The sequence below is a fragment of the Babjeviella inositovora genome, assembly GCF_001661335.1.
Source record: "Babjeviella inositovora NRRL Y-12698 unplaced genomic scaffold BABINscaffold_9, whole genome shotgun sequence".
Classification (NCBI taxonomy): domain Eukaryota; kingdom Fungi; phylum Ascomycota; class Pichiomycetes; order Serinales; genus Babjeviella; species Babjeviella inositovora.
This window is the reverse complement of record NW_017566846.1, coordinates 616,698-641,862: the sequence shown is the minus strand read 5'-3', so window position 1 is coordinate 641,862 and position 25,165 is coordinate 616,698. Positions and strand designations below refer to the sequence as shown.

The window sequence follows — 25,165 nt, the reverse complement described above, 5'->3', positions numbered from 1 at the left end:
CATAGTCTGTACAGTATAAGCATATAAAAGGACATTAAGAGTTGGGTGTAGGCTGGCGTCATTCCAGCATTTAACAGAGAAGTGGGCGGAGATGTCGTATTGGCTATATAAATAACCGTGCCATAGAATCCTAGTCTGGGGCTGAGAAACCGTTATTGAAGGCTAAGTCGGCTACCAAATGTTTAGAGACCCATCGTTTGCCTTATCAGTGTTGGGACCGGAATAAACGTCCTTGAACTGCGCGCTGAACAAGTTCCCCAAGGAAAGCAGCGACATGGTGTACCCGTTGGTGCTTGTATCACCGCCAAACGTGTTCCCGTCTAGATTGGATGGATTTATACCTCCAGTGAGCTTGTTGATGTCGTTCAACGAGGGCAAGGGCATGGTCACAGACTTCGCTGACAGAGGTACAATCGATTGGATGTCGTTAAAGGGGGGCAAGGCAGGCAAGCTTACTGCGTTCCCCGAAGTTGAGCTCAATGAAAGGGCGGAATGGCCGGTGAAAGGGTCGGACACGTTGAGGTTCGATGCCACAGGCTCGGTGGCGCTTCCAAAGACTGAGCTTAGCGACGATAATGGTGCTGGAGAGAGGAGGTTTGAACTTGAAAAGGTGTTCACGTTCCGAGGACTAGCTAGTGGAACCGGGATTTGTTTATCATGCGATCGATGGGTGATTCTGGCGAGTTTTACGCGAGAATGGGGTAGTCCCGCACTTTTGGTATGCTGGGTCGATATTTCCGCGGGTTTGGTCCAGACAGGGGGGTTCCACCCCAGACTGGCAGTGGGTTTGGCAGGCCTGGTGGATGCAAATCGTTTCCTTTTCGTCTTTGAGGCGCCTTCGACGGTTGTGGCCACAGAGACCGTGAGGTTCTTCAACAATGTCACTTTTTCTGTATGGCTGAGGGCCAGGTCGGTGGGGAACAAGAGATCGTGGAGGGTTTCCGTGAACGACTTGTACATCTTTTCCAAGGCGGGGTTGGGCTCCAACGGGTGGTTCATATCTGGTAGGGTGTTCTCAAGCGACGGAAGAGTGAGATCTTTCTGTTTGGTGGCGGGGTGCTTGATCTGGGGCAAGACTGGGGCTTCCTCCACCGGCGGTGTAGCGCTATCTGGGGCTTGTAAGTGCTTGAATGGCCACAATTCGCGGGTAAGGCTGTTGAACAAATCTTCGTTGGTCCGTTCCTGCCGCTCTGAGGTGGTGAAAAGCTTCAGTAGCACCAGAGTGTCACTTTTCTTGTGCTTGGAGGCTAGTTTAGTGGTGCCACCAGAGGGGTTCGTCATGTACTTGATTCTTGGAAGTGTCTCAATGTTCAAGTAATCGTCCAAGTTGATTCGTCTCTGGCCGTCGAGATTCAACTTGGGCAACAAAATCTCCTGGAATGTGTCTCTATCCAAGAGGTTGGTCGGGGCATCGTCATCCTCTCCATGCTTCAGTAGCCTGGTATCCCAGTCGCCTTCCTTTCGAGCATGGGGCGTGTGCTGTTCCTCCCCGAGTTCGTGGTTATGCTGGTTATTGACAATAGAGATGCTCCACACCTTTCGCCTGTGGGAATAGTTGGCTCTGATGCGGAAAGGACAGTTGTCCCGGGGGTTCTTGCGGCTCCGTGCCCGCGCTGTTTGCGTCTCGTAGAGCACCTGCTGCTTACTGATGGAGCGCGTATCTTTGGTCTTTGCGACGGGGGTGACTCCTGTTTTCGTGGCGGGTCTACAGAATTTGCATTTGAAGATGATCTTTGCGGCGTCGGACCTTTCTACCGACAAAACGATGCCCTGGAGTTGCATGTACTGCGTCACAAACAGTCGGATATCCTCCTTGGTGGGGAATGTGCAGACACTCAAGTCTTGTTCGGATATTTCGGGCATTCTGAGGCAGTGGTATTATTGAGAAGGGAGTTTCGTGCGATCCATAGTAGAATAGGAGTGTATGTGTAGTCCTGGGATACTGTCCAAGGATAAAGATGGTTCGGGAATTGGGTTTTTCTATAACGCGGGTACGCAGGTCTGCGAGATGCATGCATACAGGTTTACCAAAAATAGCTACACTATCGTCATAAGTAAACTTGAGCCTATATAACGTATATATTCGAGAGCCAATCTATGTCGGCCAAAGGGGGCATGGATTGTAAGATGATGCACTCGTTCTGTGGAAGCTTGCACTCGACAGTGACGAGAGGTGTATACGCAGCCAGGCTGGAACTTGAGGCGCATACGCTGCCAGGTTGGAGCTCGAGGCGCATGCGCAGCCAGGTTGGGGCGGGTGTCGTCTCCTCAATGTCATTGCTCTTGTGATGCTGAATGCTTTGTGCAGTAAACAAGTCGGGCCGTTTAGTGGGGATGGTAGGCCATCATTGGTTGCTGGTCTTCGGCATACTTTTGCTCTTTCACCCTCCCGTACTTGCTGGTGGTACCACAGCAGATCCCTATAAACACAAAGAGAACGGTTAAAAGGACGCCCATGGCACTACTCCAGATCAAGGCGTAGAAAGGCATGTCCAAGTAGGCCTTGATCCCTAACGTGTCAAAATTGTTGTTGAAGGCCGCTCTTATAACCATAAAGAGGGCAGTGGAGCCAGCAGCGGAGACAATCAAGCCCAAGAAGGCGATTACACCGAAAATACTAGCGATACAGGACCAGATATGCGAACAGAAGGAGAAGAGGGTGAACAAGAGCAACAAAAAGGTGGACACGATGCCGATGATACAGGTAATAAAGATCGCCTTGGATAAAGTGTTGAACTTGTTCTGCGCATCGGTAATATCGGTAGGTAAGGTGATAGAGGCGGCTAAAGCGGTGTAGGCGGAGTTTAAATCGTTGCTGATGATTTCAGTGATGTTGACCCCGTACATCGCCTTTGGCTTGGAGCAGAATGTGTAGTCGACGTGCGAGGCATCAGTCGAGGAAATACTTCCGGAACAGTAGCCCCACATGCCGAGAGAGTAGACCTCCTTGATGCCGACGTCTGATAACGTCGCGGTGGCCGGAAGCTGGGAAGAGGTGCCAAAAAGGTCAGAGAGCGCGACGGAGGAAAAGTTCATGCGTATGAAATGCGTATCCTCGATGAAGGTGGTGGTGGAAGTGGAGCCTACACATGCAAGAATAGCGAGAAGGATGGATAGTAAGGAGAGGATAAACGGGATAATAACGATGCAAAAGCGGCCACACCCAATCATTGTGTAGAAGGTAAGCTGTAAGGTGTCAGAAAGGTCAGGAGTACAGTGGTTGTGGGAATGCGAGTTTATGGATAGTTAATACGGTATGCAGAGAGGTTCTTAAAACAGGCTATTCAGTATATTTATAAGAAAAGAATCAGAGATTAGAACGGTTTGGCTATGTCTCCACTCTAGATGTTTAGCGATAAGCCGCATTCTTGAAGCAGAAGCAGGTAGAGCTGCACGTAGAACCTATTGTGTGGATCGAGCGTCAAAAAAATGTTACTGCGCCTTGTCATTAAATTAATTCGGTGGCAGGGCTCACTTGGATCAGGCGCTGCCGCAGTGACACCGTCAGGAGGTGAGGTATGAATGCCTGGTCAGTTATGGGAGCAGCTGGATGTTTTAAGGTTATTAGATTATTCCACGATATTTCCCATCAAAAGGTACTTGTACCTGCTGGCTATATGGCTTAGATACTACCCTACAACTACGTCGATCTAGAGCATGGAGGACTTATCGTTGAAGCTCAAGAGTTTAGCCAAAACTTTGTATTCTCCTGTTGAATAGGCTCAGGGAGATGAATGAGTATCTGCATGGGTCCATGTTTTATAGAGGACAAGAGCAAGTTATGATAAGGCTTGGCGATGGCTATGTGGCCCCGAAATGTGAGTTTCATTTATTTGCGATCTAAAGGAGTGGGTTTATACACCCTGATACAGGAACTAGAGGAAATAGTAGCATAGTATGTGAAATGTAAACTAGTGTCTGCTTCGACTGACCTGATCATTGTACCATGTCTGTAGCTATCCCCTGAGACGTAAAGTTGCATACAGGGCTGTATTAAAGCGTCTAGGCTAAACCAGTTTGATTCAACCTGCTATTTTTAGAAATCCCAGTAAATTGTAATCAGTTAGGAGGTGTCCTCCTAAAAACGCCTATACCTATTCTTAGAGCTCAGAGCTGCTCGGTAGGGGTAAAACTACATAGCCGTTTTAACACATGCCCAGGCTGCGTGGCTGTGGGTGCATGCCGCTCAGGGGCTGTGGAGATGCTATGCTTCATAGGTGAGTATAAGCTGACAAATCCTTACTTAGAGAATCTTTACTCAGAGGTAATAAAGGATAAGTTAGGCTATTAACACTAGGGGCAAAGAGAGCTCGGCTAATCTAGAAATGGCCTGGTGGAACTGATCTAAAAGCATTCTGTTCGAAGCATTGCTTTACATACGGGAATTTTTAGAGCCGTTGAGATGATATTACAGGTTAATTATTCTCTGGGAGGCTGCAAATAATGGTGTTGTGCAAATACCCATGTCGATTAAGCTATCCTCATCTTCCCTGACAACATATCGGTGTTCCAAGTTGCTAAATACTAAATAAAACTAGACATACTCGTAGACTCGAACGTATCAGGAAAATAGCATGCACTTCGTGTTTATGTCTTATCGTTTTAAGTTGTACGATAATTTCACCTTGCCTTTGGTATATACCCCGAGATAATTCCATTCAGTAAAGCAGCTTGTAGCGCGGTTATCAATTTATATTCTACAGCTATCTCCGATGACGTTGGTAAGCTTGTAGAGAGCAAAGGGTGGGTTATTAAATCTGCAAAAGGATTACCCCGCAGATTCAAACGAGAATGACGTCAGTACATCAACGGTTTTCCTCTGATCGATCGGCCTTTCCTGATCATGTTGTACCGATACATTTCCTGATAATGTTGTACCGATACATTTCCGGCGATTAGCTACCGTCACACACATTATCGCTGAGGTTTAATGGCGAAAAAGAAAATTCTAGAGTGCCATAAAGCCCGGTTCTGTATGCAAAAGATGCCGGGCCACACGCAGACAGGAAAAGGGTTCATGCGGGTCGCCAAAATCACGGTCAAAACGTACCGGTAGAGTTTAACGGCCACCTTATCAAGTATAATAGTAGGGACTTGAGTGATTATTACCTACAGAGATATTTATTGGGATAAACATCATTCGCAATGTTTCCGTATTTCCCTTAGTAAGGCATTTAAATGTATGAAGAGGGGGTCTCGCTCTCAAACCTATTGAATATTTTAGTGTATCAAGCACATATTCCAGGTTAATACCTAATCAAAACTTTACAGGGATGCCAGCCTCTACTATCCGCGATAAAACCGCCATGGTTACCTCTGAGAACCAGCAAGGACAGACTCAAAAGACCGATGTTTTGATCCGCGCTACCTCGGCGCCTTTTAACAAGAGATTTTACCAAAAGATTAGACATTGTTTTATTTACTACTTCTTTGAATTCTAGGTTCCAAATACTCACCAGAGATACAGATCCGATATAAAGGATATTGGATAAGTATCCACCGTGGACCAGCCATTCCGTTTGCTTTAGGCTGCCCAACCACTGGCTTCGCTCCTTCCTCTTTTTAACCCATTCAACGGGCGTCATGAATTATGCTCGGCCAACACAGCTTGATTTAATAAACATTACCTGAAATAGCCCGTAGGTTTCGTTGTTCGGTAGTATGAGCCTGTGTCAAGCTCGGCCAAACTTTCCAAATCCGTCTTGACCCACAGAGTTATACAATTGGACACTGAACTTAAGGGCCTAAAAAAGTTTTTCTTACACCTGATTTTATTAATCAGATATACCCTCTTGGTTAACCCTGAGCCCTTTTACATCTATCACTTTAAACATATCCACAATAATTGGTAGAGCGTTCAACTGACCCCTGGTCTACACTTCCTTACACATGCTTGCACTTACACCTCTCAGTGCTCTGCCACTTATAGCATAGAATCTTTATGAAAGGCGTTATCGGTTGATGGAGAAGGAGATCAAACCTCTAGCCAAACGTCCAGGACAAATGTGGGGTGATCCATAATCCTAACCCGTTCCTTCTGAACGGAAAACGCACGTTGTATGTCTTTACGTAAGCATAGCACCATACATATGCGCCATTCTGCGTTTCGCCCTCTGCCCACCCACGTCCCGGCGGTTTCCGCTCCGCCATACATGATTCAGTTTTTCGCACCTACCAACTGCCCCCAAAAAGCTCTGAAGGATCTTTTTGCTCTTTTGACACGGCTCTGTTTTCTGCCAGGGCGCTACATTGCACCACCCTCTATCTCCCGGGCTTTGCACTCTCCCGCTAAAGCGGATAAATATCATGTATGTGCCCCGTAGTCTCACTTCTGTGGAGTAGCGGTTAGACTCTCTCCTATAGGGATTTCACCCACCGTAGTATTTGTTGGCGACTGCTGGCAGTGGACTGATGGCACCCTCTGTCCTGCGCATAAGAAAATTTTTCACTACACCAGGTGGTGGCACGAAGCAGCCGTTTAAGACGAAGTTTGCTATTCTTGGAACATTCCAGAAGCGTTACGTAAAGCTCTCTAACCAGGAGCCAGACTCCGAAGCCGTGGGCCTGTGTAGTGGAGTGATGTTAGAGCAATACCGCTGGTCCACAATGTGCAGGATAAACTATAGAAGACACCCGTCCTCTCCGTAATCCCGCAGCCTTCAGATTAGCTCGCTGATTAATTGACGGGACACGTGATGGGCTCTCGTGTTCTCAGACCCCCTACGGCCCAGCTCTGTTCTTAGCGCCGCAGTTAGGACCACCCAGGACAATTGGTACAATTATTCCGACCCATTGCCTCAATCCAGCGCCTCTCCCAAAACTGAGAGTGGTGTGTTCCAGATGTCACCACCTGTTGGTGTCCTGCATACATCCCACGGTGTGCATCCACCCCTCAGTCTCCTACGCTCGCGCCCCTCCTTACCAGGTGGGCACCCCTCTCTCGGAGCTTCCGCCTATACCGCACTGGTGATAGCCGATTTTCCATCCGGGCTGTCCCCACCCCTCGGACTATAAATTCAGACTCAATTGCCCCTTGCTTTCGGCTCCGATTCTCCCTTTTTCTTTTCCCCCTTCCTCACAGAATTTCATTTCTTCCCGTACACATACATCACTTATAAAATGGCTATCACTATTGGTATTAACGGTTTCGGCCGTATTGGTCGTCTCGTCTTGAGAGTTGCGCTTTCCAGACCTGACATCAAGATCGTTGCCGTCAACGATCCTTTCATCGGCCCAGAGTACGCTGCTTACATGTTCAAGTACGACTCTACCCACGGTAAGTACGCCGGCGAAGTCTCCCACGAAGATAACGCTTTGATCATCGATGGTCACAAGATCAAGGTCTTCCAGGAACGTGACCCAGCCACCATTCCATGGGGCGCGGAGGGTGTTGACTACGTCATCGACTCCACTGGTGTCTTCACCACCTTGGAAGGTGCCCAGAAGCACATCACCGCTGGTGCCAAGAAGGTCATTATCACCGCTCCTTCTGCCGACGCTCCAATGTTCGTTGTCGGTGTCAACCACGACAAGTACACCTCCGACTTGAACATTGTGTCTAACGCTTCTTGTACCACCAACTGTTTGGCTCCATTGGCCAAGGTTATCAACGATGTCTACGGGATTGAGGAAGGTTTGATGACTACTGTCCACTCTATCACCGCCACCCAGAAGACCGTCGATGGTCCATCTCACAAGGACTGGAGAGGTGGCCGTACCGCTTCCGGTAACATTATTCCATCCTCCACCGGTGCCGCCAAGGCTGTCGGTAAGGTTATCCCAGAATTGAACGGGTTGCTTACCGGTATGTCCTTGAGAGTCCCAACCGTCGATGTCTCCGTCGTCGATTTGACCGTCAAGTTGAAGACCGCCACCACTTACGCCGACTTGTGTGCCACCATCAAGAAGGCTTCTGAAACCGAACTTAAGGGGATCTTGGGTTACACCGAGGACCAGGTTGTCTCCACCGACTTCTTGGGTGACAACAGATCCTCGATCTTCGACGCCAAGGCCGGTATCTTGTTGTCTCCAAAGTTTGTCAAGTTGATCTCTTGGTACGACAACGAATTCGGCTACTCCACCAGAGTCGTCGACTTGTTGCAGCACGTTGCCAAGGTCTCTGAGTCCGCTTAAACAACTTGCAAATAATATGTACTGTAAATTTTTTCTGAATATAACAGCTTGATGCTTTGTTAGCGCTCGGCCCAGTGGCCATTGTATAACCGGTGGAGCTCTCGATTTGGGATTGCTTGGTAAACTAGGCCTAGGTGAATTCTTTTTATTTATTGGAGCCAGCATTGAACTACGTGATGGCTCGCGGCTGGAACTTTGAGCTTGCGGAGCATTATGGGGCTGCCGGGGTTTCTCCTCTGTTAAGGCACTTTGTTCTGCTCGTGCTCTTTAAACTACCAGTGATGGTTGAACTTCAGCCATTGACTCAAGTTCCATCTCTTTCATTTTTTTCTTTACAAGTAATCCCTCAAAAGCCCCCCCTTCCCGGAGAGCTCCGCTATCCCTCAGCCGTAGCCTAGACCTCCTTATTTCTTATATGCCGGTTTGGTAATTTGGGCGTGGAGGTGCAGGATATCCGTTTCCCTGTTTCTTCCGCTTCACGGGATCGCCGTGGGCCGTCAGTGTGATATCGACGCAAGGGGGAGGATGTGGGGTATTCGAGTCTGTTCATATGTATTCTGGACTCCAAGTGTCGACGATTTAAGGCTCTATTGAGGTGAAGGATAATTTTACGGGGAGTAAGCGTTGACGGGAACCTCAAGAAGCATGTCGGGTTCGCGATTATGATCTTGCGCCAGACAGCACTTTTTCTTAAACTTTGTTCACTGTCAGGTTCTCGTATATGCTCAGCACATTCTGCCATTACACCACAGGCTCACCCATGGACAACGACCAATGGTGCTATATGATGTAATTAATATCGACTTGCAGGATAGGCATGCATAAAATTCCCAGGTGTACATTAGCAGAACTAGTCACATGTACTAAACGGTATCTAGCCTACACCACATAACAGTTCTGAATGATCACACCATTTTGTTCCATAAACCATAAGTTATCGAGTATTTTTTTTTGGTTCCGCTTAGTTTCAGATCTATGCCGTTTTTTTGCGGACAAAATCCTTTCAAATTTCATAGTCCGTTACGTAGATTGATTTTCATGCATATACTCCACTTGCTTATGCGCTAACCTCCAGAAACGTTTCTAAGTGCTTGGCTTCTCCTGCCGAAAAATTTCGTACCGAGTTTCCCAAAAGCGACCACTGAGAAGATTTACCTCCTCTACATCCGAATCACCATCCCTTAAGAGCCTCCACATTTACGACGGTCAGTGTATATAGCTGTGATAGCCCTCTCACAATGATATTTACAGATACACCAACCAACATGATAAAGCTCAACGACGCGCCTGACCCGGAGAAACGCCTTTCAAGGAGCATATGCCCCTCCGCTAAAGCACTCTACCGCCGTCTCCTCCACATTGCCAAAAAATACATTTCGTTCATGGGCCCGGGAATCATGGTGGCTGTGGCCTACATCGACCCCGGAAACTACAGTACGGCGACGTCTGCAGGATCCACCAACCGCTTTTCGCTCCTCTTCTTCGTGCTTCTTTCGAACATCATTGCAATCTTCCTCCAGTGTCTCTGCATCAAGCTCGGGTCGGTGACCGGCTTTGACCTCTCGCGGGCGTGCCGTGAACACCTTCCGCGGAAGCTTAACTATACGGTGTACTTCTTTGCGGAGGCTGCTATTATCGCTACCGACGTGGCGGAGGTCATTGGCTCGGCGATTGCGCTTAACATTCTCATCAAGGTGCCGCTCCCAGCGGGGGTGGTCATCTCCTGTATCGATGTGTTGCTTGTGCTCTTGGCATACCGTCCTGGCTCGTCCCTCAAGTTTGTCAAGATCTTTGAGATTTTCGTTGCAGCGCTTGTGCTCGCGGTTGTGATCTGTTTCTGCTTCGAACTCTCGCGTATCCCGTCGTCCATTACCGTGAGGGAGGTTCTCAGGGGTTATGCGCCATCCAAGCAGATGCTCGAGAACAATGGTATCTACCAGGCTACGGCTATTTTGGGTGCCACCGTCATGCCTCATTCTTTGTTCCTCGGTTCGGGGCTCGTGCAACCGCGGCTCCGCGACTTTGACATCAAGGAGGGCTACGTCCAGTTATCTGAAGACTCGTACGAAAACGAAGAGAGCTACTTGTCCTACAGACCGTCCTTGGCTGCGATTAAGTATGCCTATAACTATTCCGTGGCCGAGCTCACCATCACGTTGTTTACGTTTGCACTCTTTGTCAACTCTGCCATCTTGGTTGTGAGTGGTGCCACGTTGTACGGCACACCACAAGCCGCTGATGCGGATTTATACGGAATCCACCACTTGCTCTCAACCCAGTTGGCACCAATTGCCGGGACCATCTTCATGCTTGCGTTGCTTTTCAGCGGTCAGAGCGCGGGGATCGTGTGCACCATTGCGGGACAGATTGTGGGAGAAGGTCATATCAAGTGGACGTTAAAGCCATGGAAGCGCAGACTCGCTACCCGTTCCATCACCATCATCCCCTGCTTGGCCATCAGTGTGTCTATTGGGAAGAACGGGTTGAACACTGCATTAAACGTGTCGCAGGTCGTGTTGAGTATCTTGTTGCCCTTCTTGGTCGCCCCATTGATCTGGTTCACCTCCCAGAAGAAATACATGCGCGTGATGCTTAGCCAGCCGCGCTACCACGACGATGTCAGCTTGCAGACCATGGAGCCAGAAACGGAGCTGTTGTGCCGTGAACGTCGCTCCTCTGACAGAGACCAAGTCGAAGGGCCCGCTGAGTCGGAGAAGCAGCAAGAGGGTTTGGAGGTCGAAAATACAGTGGAAGAGTACAAGTATTTTGATAACAGCTGGTTGGTGATTGTCATAGCGGTCATGATCTGGCTCTTCATCAGCGCCTTGAATATTCTCGCCATTGTCCAGATGGCCCAGAATGGTATCTAGGTTGAAGCATAGTCATGAAAATGCCTACCTAGTGTATGCTCTATTCATTTCGGATATTGATCTAATACTAAGTTTTATGTGTAATCCTGTTTCCTAAGAGGGTATTCATTCGAAATTAAAACATTCTATTTAATCCCGGGAAAGTTAAACCAGGTCAAAGTACTGGGGAGCAAGTAAAGGTCCAAAGGGGTCACCGCATAGCTACTAATTCATCCCAGATGGGCCGAGCCAACCTCAGAGATACCCTTCACTCCTTAACAAACACAGCCGCTGCGCCAATTCCGGTGGCAGCACACATTGACGTGACCCCGATTTCCCCCGTCTTTAACTCACGTATAATGGTGGCAATCTGTCGGGCCCCAGTGGCCCCCAAGGGGTGGCCCAAAGCAATTGCCCCGCCCCGGGGGTTCACCTTGGCCTTGTCTAAGCCCAAGTGTTCGATGCAATACAACGCCTGCGCTGCGAAGGCCTCGTTGATCTCAAACACCGCCACCTCTGATCCACTGATTCCCGTTTGGGCCAACACCTTAGGAATAGCGACTGCTGGCCCTACCCCCATGAGCTCTGGGGGGACACCGCAAACGGCCGTCACCACGTATTTCGCCAAGATCGGCATCTTCAACTTGTTGGCGATTGAGCGACGCATCATCAACACGATAGCGGCACCGTCGGATACCTGCGAGGCGTTTCCGGCGGTGGTGGTTCCGTGCTGGTCAAACGCAGGCCTGAGTTTGCCAAGCGACTCCGCGGTAACATTTTTGCGAGGGCCCTCGTCGGCATCAACGGTCACGGTCGTCATGACACCATCCTCCCCGTCGGTTTCACTTTCCACCTCGATTTCCACCTGAAGCGGAAGGATTTCGTCCTTGAAGAATCCTTGGGAAAAGGCTCTTTCGGCTTTATTAAAAGAGGCAGCAGCGTAGGCGTCCAGCGCGGCTCTGTCAATCCCGTAGGTTTCTGCCAAGAGCTCGTTCGATTCCCCCATCGTCATACTACATTTGGAAGCTTCCGCGTGGCAGAGGATTGCATCAGAGAACTTTGGCACAATGTCTGGCCCGTAAAAGGTGGACATGGATTCCACCCCGCCCGCTAAGCCAATCTCGATCTGGCCAGCGTAGATCTTGTTGGCGATATCGTTAACTGCAATCAAGCCCGACGAACACCATCGGTTGACAGCAACAAAGGGAGCAGTGTACGGAACCCCAGCTGCGAGAAGTGCGGCTCTATGAGCACCGGCACCGGCAGCGGGATTTAAAACGTTACCAATGGCCACGTCCTCGATCAATGCTGGGTCAAAGTGAGGGAGTTTCTCAAGCGTAGCCTTGACTAGCCCTACCAATAAGTCCTCAGTGGCGGCATCCTTGAATTTACCTCTACCTCCTTTAGTGATGGCAGTTCTGTACGCGGACACAATCACCACGTCCGACTCATGTTTTTGTTGAAGCTTGACAACACCGGTATGCGAGGGGTTCAAGTGAGAAGATACTTGGGAGAGTCTGTCCATTTTGAGTAATGGGTATAAATAGGAGACTGTGACAGGTTATTGAAGAGAAATTGGGGGTTCCCCTCTTTATACAGACTTTGTTTTATTGGCACACGCGGGGAGTTAAACTTCCCAGCTGACGAGTTGGCTTGTGGGGTATGCATGCACGTCACGCTCGTTCAGCGTGGGCCAATACTCCCTGTCAACCACCCTTGCATGTGACGAGAGCAGCCCGCAAATCACGTGGAAGGAGTATGCCAACTGAGGCCAAGGGCTGGTATTTATGGTTCCAGACGACTGCTTCTCCACGAAACCTGTCAAACGGTCTATAAACGTATATGTTCGAAAAGTATCCCCTAGTCCATCATCTTGCGGTTGATGATGGAGTTTTCTGGTGTCTCGCAGAAGATGGAATGGCAGCAGGACATTTCATGTACTGACCACATAGGAGCTGCTCTGGAAGTACCAGAACTACGCCGATGGTGCCGTTATCTTGACTCCAAGTCTCAATAATTCGCTCCAGGCCGATGATTATCTCAACGACACTGCAGACGGGAATGTTAGTGATTCTTCACCGAAATGGGCAAGCATGCGCACCCAATAATGGACCAACACCGCGTACAGCTACAGACAACAAATAGGGAAATATACAACAATATCTTCTCGATTTCCAACGACTTGAATCGAAAATTTTGATCGTATCTTCGAATGGAGAAGCTCCAACTTGTAATGAAGTCCGAAAAAGCGCACATGGGTTTATCTCTGCACTCAATAATACGAGCGGGCCCCGGTTCTTTTACGAATATCGCACTTCTATCAAACCACAATGCAGTTATAACCTTTCCTAAAAGGCGAAATTGAGATTGATACAATATCACATAGTTATGACGAAGGAGAAGAGCCACGAACCTACAGGCATCCACCGTGTGACGCCATACATTTTATATATCACGTGACTTTGTGACACACATTTGTCATATTGGTTAATGTTTGGTTACCATACAGGTTGTGGGACACAGTCCAACTAACGGCAATAGTCTAATAGATCTAAAACTTTAAGATATCGTAAAGATTTATCTGTAGCTGTGGTATTGTCCACAACTGAGCTACACCTTCGAACTCGTGCCTCTTTCCAAATTATATAAATAGGTCCGCATCCTTGTAATATCCACTGATGAAATAATATAATACAAACTTTATACACAAGCTTGATTTTTACCAACCGTCGCAAGTTTATCCACTATACCATGTCTTATAAGCCAACTGTCGCTGTCCTCGGATCTAACGGGGTTTTGGGGAAGCCAGTCATTGAAGCATTATCCTCGGAGCCCTTCTCCTCCAAGTTCCAGCTCCCAATCCGGGTCATCACCCGCTCCAAGGGTGATCGTCACGACTCAGAAGAGGTCAAGTATTACACTGCTTCACTTGACGATACTGCCTCGTTCAAGGATGCTCCCCACGGGGCCGATGTGCTCATCTCTTTGGTAGGGAATGGTGCTGACCCAGCTGATATCTTGGATGTTTTGGCGACTGCCCCATCTCTCAAGGTGTACCTTCCATCGCAATTTGGCACAGATTTGGAAAACACTCAATATCTTCCAGTCTTGGCCGGTAAGACCAACCATACCAAGCAAGCCCGCACCCAAAACCCGAACGTAATGGTTGTGGATGTTATCACGTCTCTCTTTGCCCAAGAGGATCTGTTTGTTTACGAGAGGCCTCAGATTTCTGGTGCCAATCTCGAAAACAAGACCGCCACTTTCAGAGGCGATCCAGCTTTCAAATTTAACGTTTCAAAGTTCCCGGATATTGGAAAATCTGTGGCTGTCATTGCTTCCACACCAGTGGAAAAGTTGAAGGATACCATTAGAATTTATTCAGACAGTGTATCACAAGAGGAGGTGGTTTCCCAATGGGAGAAAGCGCACGGCACCAAGCTAGAAAGAAGTAGTATTTCGGCCGAAGAAACTTTGAAAGAAGCCAAGGACAAGTTGACTGGCGGATTCAAGGGCTCCGATTTCGTGTTCTATTTACAAACTTTCATCTCACAAGGCGAAGGTAGGGGCTTGGCATACCACAATATCCATGACAGAGAGTTTGTGAATCCGGGCGAGTCATTGTGGAAGTGGGAAACATTTTAGTTGTTGGTTTCGGCAAAGATATTCCTCGTCTGGATGAGTATGATGGCGAGTAATCAGTCAATTTAAACCCAACTTAATTTTTTTTTATATGGTTCTATAATTATTCCAGACATTATTCACTTTGAAAGTATAATTATTGTCAGATAATTCTTATTTTAAGGAGATTGTAAGCTATACTGTTTGACCGAGTAGTCTAAGGCGTGGGGTTGGGTGAACATTAGTACTGATGGATAATATAAGTAAATTGGTGCTTATGCATATTCCCCACCCTTCAAGATTGAGGCTCTTTTATCGTCGATAACCGGCTTAACAAAAGAATCATCGCTTTTATGTCCAGACACACCACTCGTTGGTGCGTAGCCAGCCCCGCCAAATACCGAACGTGCCGGATGTCTGAACGCTGAAATTCACCGTAGGGCCAAAAGCAGAAGGCAGCTATCCTAGTTAATGCCCGATACGGAAACATCCCCCCCTGATGCTGACGTGATCACATTCTTACCCATTGCTACGACCTAGCAATTCGATATACCTAGAATTAGCAATTGCTCGGCAATTGAGAAAACCCTGGTTTTACTCTCCCTCTATTCAATTTCGTTGTCTGTCCTCCCAGAGCACGCGGCAGGATAAGCACTGCAGAGCAACCACATTCAGACCGTCATCCCTTACGGCCCCAGCCTCTGCAATCTCCGAAAATCTCTTTTGGGTCTTTAGGCTTTCATCCTGAGACTCCTTGTTGACTGGTTCATATATGCGTCCCAACTTGTTACTGAAGCTTGTGCACTCCGTCCATACAAAGCCATCCGACTCCGACTCCGTCACTTCCGCTCTGAGCACTACGCCTTCTGAAAAGATGGATTATCAACAGCAGCAGCAATTCCAAGCACACGGGATGCCCCAAATTCCCTCCCAGCCGGTACAGATGGCGAGTCATATCTCACAGGCAGACCAAGACGCTATACAGCAATCGTTATTGCCGCAGAGATCCACGGTCTCCAAAGGCAAGTACTCGCTCAGCGACTTCCACATTATGCGAACTTTGGGCACGGGCTCGTTCGGGCGTGTGCACCTAGTCAGGTCCGTGCACAACGGGCGCTACTACGCGGTCAAGGTATTGAAGAAGGCGCAGGTGATTAAGATGAAACAGGTGGAGCACACGAACGACGAGCGCCGTATGTTAAAGTTGGTGGAACATCCATTCTTGATCCGCATGTGGGGCACGTTCCAGGACTCGCGAAACTTGTTCATGGTGATGGATTACATAGAGGGGGGCGAGTTATTTTCATTGTTAAGAAAGTCGCAGCGCTTTCCGAACCCCGTGGCAAAGTTCTACGCCGCGGAAGTCACCTTGGCAATTGAGTATCTCCACTCGCACAACATCATCTATCGCGACTTGAAGCCGGAAAATATCTTGTTAGATCGAAACGGGCACATCAAGATCACCGACTTTGGCTTTGCCAAGGAGGTCACTACCGTCACCTGGACCTTGTGCGGGACCCCCGACTACATCGCGCCCGAGGTCATCACCACCAAGCCGTACAATAAGTCCGTCGACTGGTGGTCCTTGGGGATCTTGATCTACGAGATGTTGGCCGGCTACACCCCGTTCTACGACACCACGCCAATGAAGACATACGAGAAGATCTTGGCTGGCAAGGTCATCTTCCCGTCCTTCATGCACGCCGACGCCGTGGACTTGTTGACCAAGTTGATCACCGCCGACTTGACCAGACGCTTAGGGAACTTGTCGGGCGGGCCGGCCGAGATCCGTAACCACGCGTGGTTCTCCGAGGTGGTCTGGGAGAAGTTATTGGCCAAGGATATAGAGACTCCCTACGAGCCTCCCATCACCGCTGGTGTCGGTGATTCCTCCTTGTTCGACCACTATCCGGAGGAACAGTTGGACTACGGTGCCACTACCGAGGATCCGTTTGCCCAGTATTTTGTGGAGTTCTGAGCCTGATTTGGGTATTAGAGTAATTAAACTGAGTTTTGCTTGATGTAGGCTTATAGGAATGGTAGTGCTAAGGGAGGAGGTTAGCCGGGTTTTAGGTAGGGGTATGTCGTTGAAATCGGTTCTGTGGTCATCGCATGTGGCTGTTGCAGTGAGGCTAAGGCTAGTTCTCCATCGGTGTGGTATCTGCCTGTGAGATTCCGTTAAGCAATCATTGTGACATGCCTCCCTTTTTCAGTCACCCATGTTCAGACCTGCTTCTGGAATCTCGTTCACTTATATGCACCTCGCGGTCCTCATCCCCCTTAATATAAACGGAGATGTACTAGGCCCCACACTTCTTCCGAGCTAAAGAGACTTGACTGATATTAGTCAATCGGTCTGGGTGAAGCATTGCCAGCATTTAGGTTTAGTACACGACATAGAGAAGACGCAGGTACTAGGTACTAGTCACTAAGTTGCTGCATAGACATTGGCTAGCGCTCCGTTCCGAGGATTCCAGGAAACGCCTTGAGGGTATAGGAAGTGTGCCATACAACGGGGTAGTTTTTCTGTGCATTCATGTGGTTATATCGGCGGACAATCGTTGCCTTACTCAGCCCTGATTGCTATCTCTAACTGAGCTCTGCCGATAAAATTTATATACGGGGAGGCAACACTTGATCCCATAAATGACTAAATGACTGCCTCTATAGGCTGAAAGATACCCATGCAATACCTCATTCTTGCTGTTTCAGAGCTCGCCAACCACTCCATCGAAGAAAGGGGGGAGGAAGATGGATTATTTCAGTCTCTATTGCTTCACCGTTGTTCCATTTAGTAAAAGATTTCGTCCCAGCATGCTTCTCGTAGTCAAAATGCCCTTTATATCTGAAATTCATTCTCCCTCTAAGCTTACAAGTTCCAAGTCTAGTCGATTCCAAGCCCGTCTTTTTATCCTATTGGCTAGCGATGCATAGCGTGGACTTAAGCTTTGCTTATCGGCTGTCTACACCCAGAGGCCTACAATAATCTCCCAACCAAGGACCAATCATCACAGCCAGCAGTTTGAGCTTTCTGTCAGGAAGGCTCCAGAGCAACACACAACGTTCCTGAGGAACACCGCGTACTCTACTTCTGTTTGGATCGCTTGCACGTGTCGTTGAGTTTTGAAAAGGAGTCCAAGAACTTTGTTTAGCGAAACGTATGTGCGCCGCATACATGTCCGCAAGACGAGCTTTTGGCGGCAGTAAATACGCTGATCATGCATAGGACACATGTCCATGTTTTTGGAAGAAAATTACCCAAAGCAGGCAGAAAGTCGCTTGATTCGGAAAGGGAGTAATGCATTCCCCCGCGACGCACCATAACCGAAAATTCATACAGGGATATCCTAGCCACTTATATATGCCACGCAAAGAGGGATAGAGAGGTTCACTTATCCCAGGATTATTAGGCGGTGGAAATAGGTACGAGGGTCGGAAATTCTGCTTAAAAGCTACAAAGTCCCGGGGGATCTTTTTGGGAGACATGACTAGAGTCGAAATTCAGGAGGCAGACGGCTATGGTTTGCACTGAGTCTAAAGAATTTTAGATCCTAGTATGGGATATGCATCACTAGTTAACAGAGGTAGGAATGATAACTCTCTAACGCCTTGGACGTACCAATGCGAAACTGGGGAAGTATTTTTCTGCATAGGCGAGTTACTCGTGCTATGCATGCGTTAGGAAACACGTCGCAAACGGGTAACCTTAAGATCAGGTCTAGAGTCGCTTTTAGAGGGTAAATTACCTATTCCGGGGTATTTCAATGACCTAAAGGTTCATGCCTAAACCCTAGAGTATCATGGATGTGGAGCAGAGCTGAGGCTAAAAACCAATGTTTCCACCGTGACAGCTGCTTAACACTGAAAATCCCCGCCCGTTTTTTTTTTCTCCCACTAGTGACGTGCTAACCGAGAAAGGAGGGACTGAAGGATTTGCAACTGTTGCACAAGGGATAGTTTGTCGCCTAGAGCTGTCCCGTGGGTTATGTACACGTTGGCTCTTTACAGACGCACGTACTATAGCGACATGACCTTAACTATGCATGGACTTACGCTTAAAAAAGTCATAGGGGTAAAATGGGGTCCCAATCCCTGCACAACAAATTGAATGTCGTATTCTATAGTCTTAATAGGGCTAAAGACATGTGTGCTTCTAATTGAGACGGAAGGGAGATGGGAAGCCGAAACTAGACAATTCCAGAAGGTGGGCGCGAGCCGATCGAGAATTCGGCACATCGCCTACAAACAAAACCTTGGACGATCGCACATCCATGCAATTCCAATGTCTCAGACGGCGCCCCCTTAAATATCATATGACCCGGTTTCTAGGGCAAAATCTGACAATAAACAAAAGACATGATCTGCAGATATGCAGGCGCTTAGAACTAGTATCGCCCTTCTCATGCAGTGATGGCTGCGTCAGTGTATCAGATATGCATGTATGAATTGTTGTACGCGTTATCGGAGTATCCATAATGCACATCTCGGAACTTAGGTCTGCAGCCCGGCTTAAACGACGACGATCTTTATCGATCTGATTTCAAGCAACCATTCGAAATTTCTTCCGGCGCCGTGGTTATATATATACATGGGGTGTGCCTTTTTTTACCAAAAGTATTTAACCTCTTTCACTGTTCGCCTTGACCTTCTCGACCCATACGCTCGTTCATCCTGAATAGCCCTGTAACTGCTCAATTGCATTTTTTTTCTTCTTTTCAACCCACACTCGTTTAAACAACCACACTCTTTTAATACCTCCATCCCACTCTTTTAACCTCTTTAACCTGTTTTCTTACTACATACACCCTCCTTACCAAGGTTATTTGTATCAACACAATCCCCCCGCCGCAATGAGCAAATTCGCCAGCACGGTTTCACCAATCTCTCCACGCTCCTGTGAGGAGTCCGTGATCAACTATGAGTTAAGTGTCCTCCAACAGCCTTCCAGGGCCAGAGCCTGCGGAGTAACTACCAAATTCACCGGAAGACGGGTGATCGACCCTCCTCCGGTGGTTAAGTTGTACGGTCGCGACCTCTACTCACAAGACGCTATTCTCCAAAACTTGAACGTCCACTTTCTCACGGCGGAAATCATCCATATTGACAAAGATGGCAATGAATCGGTTTTACCATCCAAGAAGAACTCCAAGAAAGGTGTTAGTCAAGGTCACAAGCCAAGCCTTAACTCGAACCCGCTCTTTGGCTCTACGTGTTCTTCTCTCCACTTCTCCACCTCCAGCTCGCCTCTCTTGAACGCCTTCTTTGTGTTTAACGATTTGTCCGTAAGATTTGATGGCACATTTCGCATCAAATTCATCCACTTTGAGTTCAACCCTCAGACATTTGCCGCTGTCAAGCGCTCTTCTATAAAGAGTGATCTATTCCGCAGCTACAGCGCCAAGGACTTTCCAGGCCTCGAGAGCTCGCCCTTGTTAATCAGACAGATCAGTGAATTAGGCTGCAAGGTTAGAGTGCGTAACGTGGCTAACCGTGAGGCAGCCAATGCTACCCCCGAAACTGAGGAGCAAGAGACCCCATCTGTCCAGTCAAAAAAGAGAAAAATGGAAAGGCAACAGGAAGAAGTGCATACCCCGATCAAAAGAAAGAAGGATGCTCCCAGGTCGTTATCGTTGGCCTGCACTCCTAACACGCCACAGCCATCTGTCGCACGCGCTCACAGCCTTCTCAGAGACCAGTCCCAGTATACCCCAACCTCTCTGGCGTCCAGTAAAGACACCTCCAATGCCTCCCGTTTATCGCTTGATGGGTTTGGTAACAATGCCAGCTCCACCTATACGTTCGTTTCTGAAATCACTCATGCCTCTACCTATACTCGCTCCAACACTCCGATAAAGCGCACCAAGCTTGATGGGTTTGTACGTCTGCAGGCTGAATTCCAGGGGTACTTGATCCACTCAGCCGCTCGCGTAGATGATACCCACTCTTCTAGCAGCTCAGAAGCTACGCCACCACCAACCCAACTCGGCGCCTTTGCCGCTCCCGATCTTACTTCTTCACTTTCTATGAGTGACGAAGAGTTTTACAGCTGTACCTCCGCTACCGACTGGGACTCTCCTTGCATTAAAGATCCCAACGCCATGGTGAATATGTCTGTTGCGTACTACCACCACTCCCCTGCACACAACGGCAGTACTCAGGAGAGTAACGGTGTGAACTTGCCCAGATTTGTGAATCCGTTTAACAAATCGGATAATCCCTTCGGCATCCAGGAATCGTTCTACTCCATGTACCCACAGGGTGATGCGAATACTATGTCGGACTCGTCTCACGGTTTTGAGGACTCCTCCCTTTCCCATTTCCATCTCCAGCAACAGCAGCTGGCTCTTGCGTTTGCAAATGACTCCGCTATTAGTTCCCATATTCACTCCATGACTAACTTCCAACCTAGTATTGGTAGGGAAATGCACTTCCAACACCCTTCCATGAAAGAAGAAAGTGACAGCCTTTTTGTTGCCGACCAGCTTGACTTGAGCATGTACCTCATCCCAGGCCGTCTGGACATGCCAATGATTGGAGTCAACTATTTTAACGGGTGATCGAGCTTATGGTCTCGCTTAAGTCGTTTTTAAACCCATAATCGCTAAATCCTTCAGTTTCCAAGTTCTGGAAATTCTTGCATCGACCTTTCCCTTTACTCTCAATGCACTATGTCGCAATCTGAAAACTAATTCCACCTTCTATTCCCCCATTGTCGCTGATCTACTCCTGGATCAAGCCCAAATCCTTCACCTTTTCTTCCGTGCGTTTACTCTTTTTTTTAAAAAAACTCCTTTAATTTGTGATAAATCTTCGACCCAAGTTCCAAGTTAATACTGATAACTTATGGAAAGGAACGCGACTTGTATACTTTTAATACCTATTTTCTATTGATTTCATTAGATATCACAGTTATAGCACATAAACGAAACACGGTGCTAGTTCTACGTCCTTTCTCCCAGGCGTCGCCCCTTAAGCACAGCCAGATCAACCAAAACACCCTGGTTTTGTGTTGCTCGTTTAGTTTTCCCCTGATAGCCGCATTTGTAATTTCCATTTTCCAGGTACGCTCGAGACATACGTCTCCAGAAGATCTGCATATCCAGCACGGAGGTATGTGGGTTTGGGGGATGGCGGTTAGTGCTGAGTTCTCCAAATACTACTTCCATCTATGTTGAGACGATATTGAAGATATTAATATCGTTCTGTTAATTTATGAAACTACACGCCTGAGTTAATGTGCCGGGGATAAATAGAGTTTTCGCGTACTTTAATGTCCCGCCTTAACCCCTTTTCCACTATTTTGATCGGCATGCAATTCCAGATTTTAACTCTGCGTGTTACAGCCGCAGACATTTTATGGTGCGATGTTTCGAACCCATGAATGGAACTCATGACTTTATATGCGAGACAGCACAGTCAGAAATTTCATATTGTTATGGCGGAGGCCAAAAAAAGTGGCTGAAAGGGGGGCAGTGATGAATTAGGAGCTACAAATGAATTACAACGATACGACTGGGATGTTCCGGGCGATGAGGTATGAGCTACTTAAATTATATACCGAAAAGAGCCCTAGGTTACATATTTGCAGGTAAAAAATAATAATAAAAAAAGCTATCAGATCTTATTTGAAGATTCTTTCTGCCAAAAATATGCTTTTGAAGTATGTTATAGCAAGTGTAAATGGGTTTACATATTTAGATGCTGCCTTATGACTCTTTTAGAAATTCCAAACCCTCAATTAGTGGTCCCTTGGCCCAGTTGGTTAAGGCATCGTGCTAATAACGCGGGGATCAGCAGTTCGATCCTGCTAGGGACCATTTACTTTTTTAAAGGCAAGCTCTTTCCCAGAGTTCGTTGCTAGTGGGAATGGCACTTAGACTGACCTTCATCATACGTTTACGCCGTATCTAGATACAAAATCTATTAACTATTTACTAAATGAATGCATTGGCAAATCAGAGCTCATCCACCATCTTCTGGTTTTTCTCGTTTTGCTTCTTCTCAGCCTCCAATAAAGCCTTCTTGATGGATGGGGTGACCCCGCCGCCGATCTTGGAGGCCCAGTTTCTGGCTCTCTCAAACCCGTTAGAAGCTCTCTGATAATCGTCGAATGCCTTGTATATTTTTTCCTTGGTGGTCTCGACAAATGGCCCATGCTGCACGATTGGCTGGTCAAGGACCTTGCCAGCAATAACGACAAATCGAGTCTCCTCATCGCCACCTTCAGGGACAGAACCGACAATTCCTTCACCATCACGCTTGAAGAAGACAGAATGGTACTGGGGAATGTGCTGCCCACCCAAAGTAAGACCGGGGCCGGAGAGAATGTATAAAAAGGCGTTAAAGTCCTCGGGAATATTCTGTTCAAAAGACCCTCCTGGTGCAACACTGTAGTCGTAGTATTCCACCGGGGTGTAAGCCAAGTCCTGGACAGACTTGACCCCGTAAGACTCACCGGAGATGACCTTGATCGTGACCTTATCGTTGGGCTTGGCAATTGGAATTTCAGCTGCACGCAAGTCTCTGTACCGAGGCTCACACTCCTTCAACTCGGCGGGCAAATCGACCCACAACTGCATCCCAACGATGGGGGCGCCATCTTCCAGAGGGATTGGCATCTCGGCGTGCACGATACCTCTACCGGCGGTCATGAACTGCAAATCTCCCAGTCTCAAGATCCCGGAAGAGCCGGTGAAGTCGTTGTGCGCGAATTCACCTGACATCATATAGGTGATGGTTTCCTGACCCCTGTGTGGGTGATCAGGAAAGCCGGCCTTAGGGTCAACATTGAAGTGGTCCAACATCAAGAACGGCGTAAAGTTTCTCATGCCCATGGTCCCGATGGTACGGCGAACACGGGCGCCGACACCTTCAGCCTGCTCGAGAGCAAGGAAGAACTTTAAAATACTGCGGGGCGCAACCATATCGGACATATGTAATTGTTTGTGGGTTTAGTGAACTAGAATGTTGGTTTGTTTTCTTAAAATGAACCTTGAAAAACAATTGAGAATTGGAAAGGGGGATTTGAGATGTATTTATATTCCTACCCCAGGCTTGGAATATTCACAATTTTTTGTACATCGAGTCATATTTAGTAAGAGTGCGGCTCAGGTACTCCATCTGATAAGCATTACGTAAAACAAGTAGAGTCCGGCACGCAGCCGCGAGAATGTGTAAGCAGATTTATGTATAACATTACTGAGCGAGAACGGCCAAATTCCCCGGACAAGCATGTAAGCCGTTAGTCTGGATGGGGGTACGGAGACAGACTTGGATGGGGTGTGGAGACAGACTTGGATGAGGTATAGAGAAAATGGAGTTAGGTAACGTCAAAGGGCAAGAGTTCTGTTGATTAATAAGACAACAAGGCCGATTACTAATTATTTTGTCAGTCTATCAGGATATGACATAAGCCCCGTACTTCGAGCGTGTCTTGTATATCAATTAAAAGTAAAGGTCAAAAATAGCTAGTGGGTACTCAGGCGAACATGCCGTGATATAACCAAATCTGGTTTTATCCGCATGTGCTTGAATAGTTGTGCTACGAACAAAGAAGATCTATCGTAAAATACAACTATATAATAACTTAATACAACTATACAATAGCTTAATACACCGCTCAGCATAAATCAGAGCTCCTACCGTGCTGTCTACGCCTATGATATATCCCGAGTATAACATTCTGCCCCTCTCTTTCTCAGCTACCGCTCGGGCATACCCGCACACGTACTTTCATTTGCCGAGGTCGTGTGCAGCCCCCGCTTACATAAGCTTACTCCACCACGTGAACCTTTTTTCATTCTCCAATCCCGTGTGCACAGTTCTGTTAGCGAGTACAAAAAAATCTCCACCAACGACCCTTAATCTCCGTTTCCCTCTGCACTCACAAATCACACACAACATGTTCAGATTAGCTGCTGCCTCTACCTTCCGTGCCGTTCGTCCAGTCGTCCGTGCCCAGCCAACCGTGGTTTCCGCCTTCCGTTTCTACGCCGCCGAAGCTTTGACCAAGGAAGCTGTCTCCACCAGAGTCTTGCAAGTTGTTAAGAACTTTGACGGTGTCAAGGCTGCTGAAATCACTGCTGCCTCTTCTTTCACGAAGGACTTGGGCTTGGACTCCTTGGACACGGTTGACTTGTTGGTGTCGATTGAAGAAGAGTTCGACATTGAAATCCCTGACAAGATTGCCGACGAATTAAAGACTGTTGGTCAAACCATTGACTACGTCGCTGAACAGCCAAACGGTAAGTAAACCGCTGCATTTGAACCGCCTGGACTGCGTACTAACAACCTTCTAGCTGCCTAAGTCACCGCTTACGCTCATTGATTCCCTCCCCATTACCGTCTTCGATTTTTGTATATATTTATATAAATTGTTTTCCATTTTAGAATACAAAACCGTTTATCTCTGCTTGAAACTAGATGAGTGAAGGAAATACAGGCCCTTGTCAGCAGCGGAGTATATTGTCCGCGCACCGTTCTCGATAAGATGAGTAATGGTTTAGGTAATTTCCAGGTCAGGAGCAGTTGCTGAGCTAACCCATCTCCAGAGCTCGCCAATT

At 47.8% G+C, this 25,165-nt stretch overlaps 11 protein-coding genes and 1 non-coding gene across 12 annotated transcripts; 7 read left to right on the top strand and 5 right to left on the bottom strand.

Moving 5' to 3' along the window:
* Nucleotides 1-87: 87 nt before the first annotated feature.
* Nucleotides 88-2,030, bottom strand: AFT2 (Aft2p). Its single transcript, XM_019127261.1, has one exon. It carries the CDS (start codon nt 1,861-1,863, stop codon nt 172-174), a length of 1,692 nt encoding a protein of 563 aa, XP_018984198.1. The 5' UTR covers nt 1,864-2,030; the 3' UTR covers nt 88-171.
* A 295-nt stretch (nt 2,031-2,325) lies between these two features.
* BABINDRAFT_9099 (uncharacterized protein) lies at nt 2,326-3,171 on the bottom strand (the record flags this gene model as incomplete). The annotated part of the gene is made up of 1 exon (XM_019132910.1): nt 2,326-3,171. One exon carries the CDS (start codon nt 3,169-3,171, stop codon nt 2,326-2,328), a length of 846 nt encoding a protein of 281 aa, XP_018984197.1.
* Nucleotides 3,172-7,119: 3,948 nt separating this feature from the next.
* Nucleotides 7,120-8,133, top strand: TDH3 (glyceraldehyde-3-phosphate dehydrogenase (phosphorylating); the record flags this gene model as incomplete). Its single annotated transcript, XM_019130559.1, has 1 exon — nt 7,120-8,133. The coding sequence occupies one exon, from the start codon at nt 7,120-7,122 to the stop codon at nt 8,131-8,133; it is 1,014 nt and encodes a 337-aa protein (XP_018984196.1).
* A 1,169-nt stretch (nt 8,134-9,302) lies between these two features.
* Nucleotides 9,303-11,052, top strand: SMF12 (divalent metal ion transporter). Its single transcript, XM_019129402.1, has one exon. It carries the CDS (start codon nt 9,372-9,374, stop codon nt 11,001-11,003), a length of 1,632 nt encoding a protein of 543 aa, XP_018984195.1. The 5' UTR covers nt 9,303-9,371; the 3' UTR covers nt 11,004-11,052.
* A 40-nt stretch (nt 11,053-11,092) lies between these two features.
* On the bottom strand, nt 11,093-12,572 carry BABINDRAFT_162539 (thiolase family protein). Its single transcript, XM_019129401.1, has one exon. The coding sequence runs from the start codon at nt 12,505-12,507 to the stop codon at nt 11,251-11,253; it is 1,257 nt and encodes a 418-aa protein (XP_018984194.1). The 5' UTR covers nt 12,508-12,572; the 3' UTR covers nt 11,093-11,250.
* A 1,091-nt stretch (nt 12,573-13,663) lies between these two features.
* BABINDRAFT_162537 (uncharacterized protein) lies at nt 13,664-14,732 on the top strand. The gene has a single exon (XM_019129400.1). The coding sequence runs from the start codon at nt 13,734-13,736 to the stop codon at nt 14,625-14,627; it is 894 nt and encodes a 297-aa protein (XP_018984193.1). The 5' UTR covers nt 13,664-13,733; the 3' UTR covers nt 14,628-14,732.
* Nucleotides 14,733-15,375: 643 nt separating this feature from the next.
* TPK2 (cAMP-dependent protein kinase catalytic subunit) lies at nt 15,376-16,581 on the top strand (the record flags this gene model as incomplete). The annotated part of the gene is made up of 1 exon (XM_019132909.1): nt 15,376-16,581. The coding sequence occupies one exon, from the start codon at nt 15,376-15,378 to the stop codon at nt 16,579-16,581; it is 1,206 nt and encodes a 401-aa protein (XP_018984192.1).
* Nucleotides 16,582-19,204: 2,623 nt separating this feature from the next.
* Nucleotides 19,205-21,484, top strand: BABINDRAFT_162535 (uncharacterized protein). Its single transcript, XM_019129399.1, has one exon. It carries the CDS (start codon nt 19,454-19,456, stop codon nt 21,158-21,160), a length of 1,707 nt encoding a protein of 568 aa, XP_018984191.1. The 5' UTR covers nt 19,205-19,453; the 3' UTR covers nt 21,161-21,484.
* On the bottom strand, nt 21,481-21,845 carry BABINDRAFT_154129 (uncharacterized protein). Its single transcript, XM_019127259.1, has one exon. The coding sequence runs from the start codon at nt 21,767-21,769 to the stop codon at nt 21,545-21,547; it is 225 nt and encodes a 74-aa protein (XP_018984190.1). The 5' UTR covers nt 21,770-21,845; the 3' UTR covers nt 21,481-21,544.
* A 501-nt stretch (nt 21,846-22,346) lies between these two features.
* On the top strand, nt 22,347-22,420 carry BABINDRAFT_t265. Its single transcript has one exon. It is a non-coding gene; the product is annotated as a tRNA-Ile (tRNA).
* A 100-nt stretch (nt 22,421-22,520) lies between these two features.
* Nucleotides 22,521-23,657, bottom strand: BABINDRAFT_162534 (pirin family protein). The gene has a single exon (XM_019129398.1). The coding sequence runs from the start codon at nt 23,534-23,536 to the stop codon at nt 22,559-22,561; it is 978 nt and encodes a 325-aa protein (XP_018984189.1). The 5' UTR covers nt 23,537-23,657; the 3' UTR covers nt 22,521-22,558.
* Nucleotides 23,658-24,490: 833 nt separating this feature from the next.
* ACP12 (acyl carrier protein) lies at nt 24,491-24,939 on the top strand. Its single transcript, XM_019129397.1, has 2 exons — nt 24,491-24,847; nt 24,902-24,939. The coding sequence occupies exons 1-2, from the start codon at nt 24,505-24,507 to the stop codon at nt 24,907-24,909; spliced, it is 351 nt and encodes a 116-aa protein (XP_018984188.1). The 5' UTR covers nt 24,491-24,504; the 3' UTR covers nt 24,910-24,939.
* Nucleotides 24,940-25,165: the final 226 nt, after the last annotated feature.

Bases quoted from the DNA above. Each gene is read 5' to 3' on its own strand.
- AFT2 (XM_019127261.1), bottom strand. From the start codon at position 1,863: ATGCCCGAAATATCCGAACAAGACTTGAGTGTCTGCACATTCCCCACC.
- SMF12 (XM_019129402.1), top strand. From the start codon at position 9,372: ATGATATTTACAGATACACCAACCAACATGATAAAGCTCAACGACGCG.
- BABINDRAFT_162539 (XM_019129401.1), bottom strand. From the start codon at position 12,507: ATGGACAGACTCTCCCAAGTATCTTCTCACTTGAACCCCTCGCATACC.
- BABINDRAFT_162537 (XM_019129400.1), top strand. From the start codon at position 13,734: ATGTCTTATAAGCCAACTGTCGCTGTCCTCGGATCTAACGGGGTTTTG.
- BABINDRAFT_162535 (XM_019129399.1), top strand. From the start codon at position 19,454: ATGAGCAAATTCGCCAGCACGGTTTCACCAATCTCTCCACGCTCCTGT.
- BABINDRAFT_154129 (XM_019127259.1), bottom strand. From the start codon at position 21,769: ATGGAAGTAGTATTTGGAGAACTCAGCACTAACCGCCATCCCCCAAAC.
- BABINDRAFT_162534 (XM_019129398.1), bottom strand. From the start codon at position 23,536: ATGTCCGATATGGTTGCGCCCCGCAGTATTTTAAAGTTCTTCCTTGCT.
- ACP12 (XM_019129397.1), top strand. From the start codon at position 24,505: ATGTTCAGATTAGCTGCTGCCTCTACCTTCCGTGCCGTTCGTCCAGTC.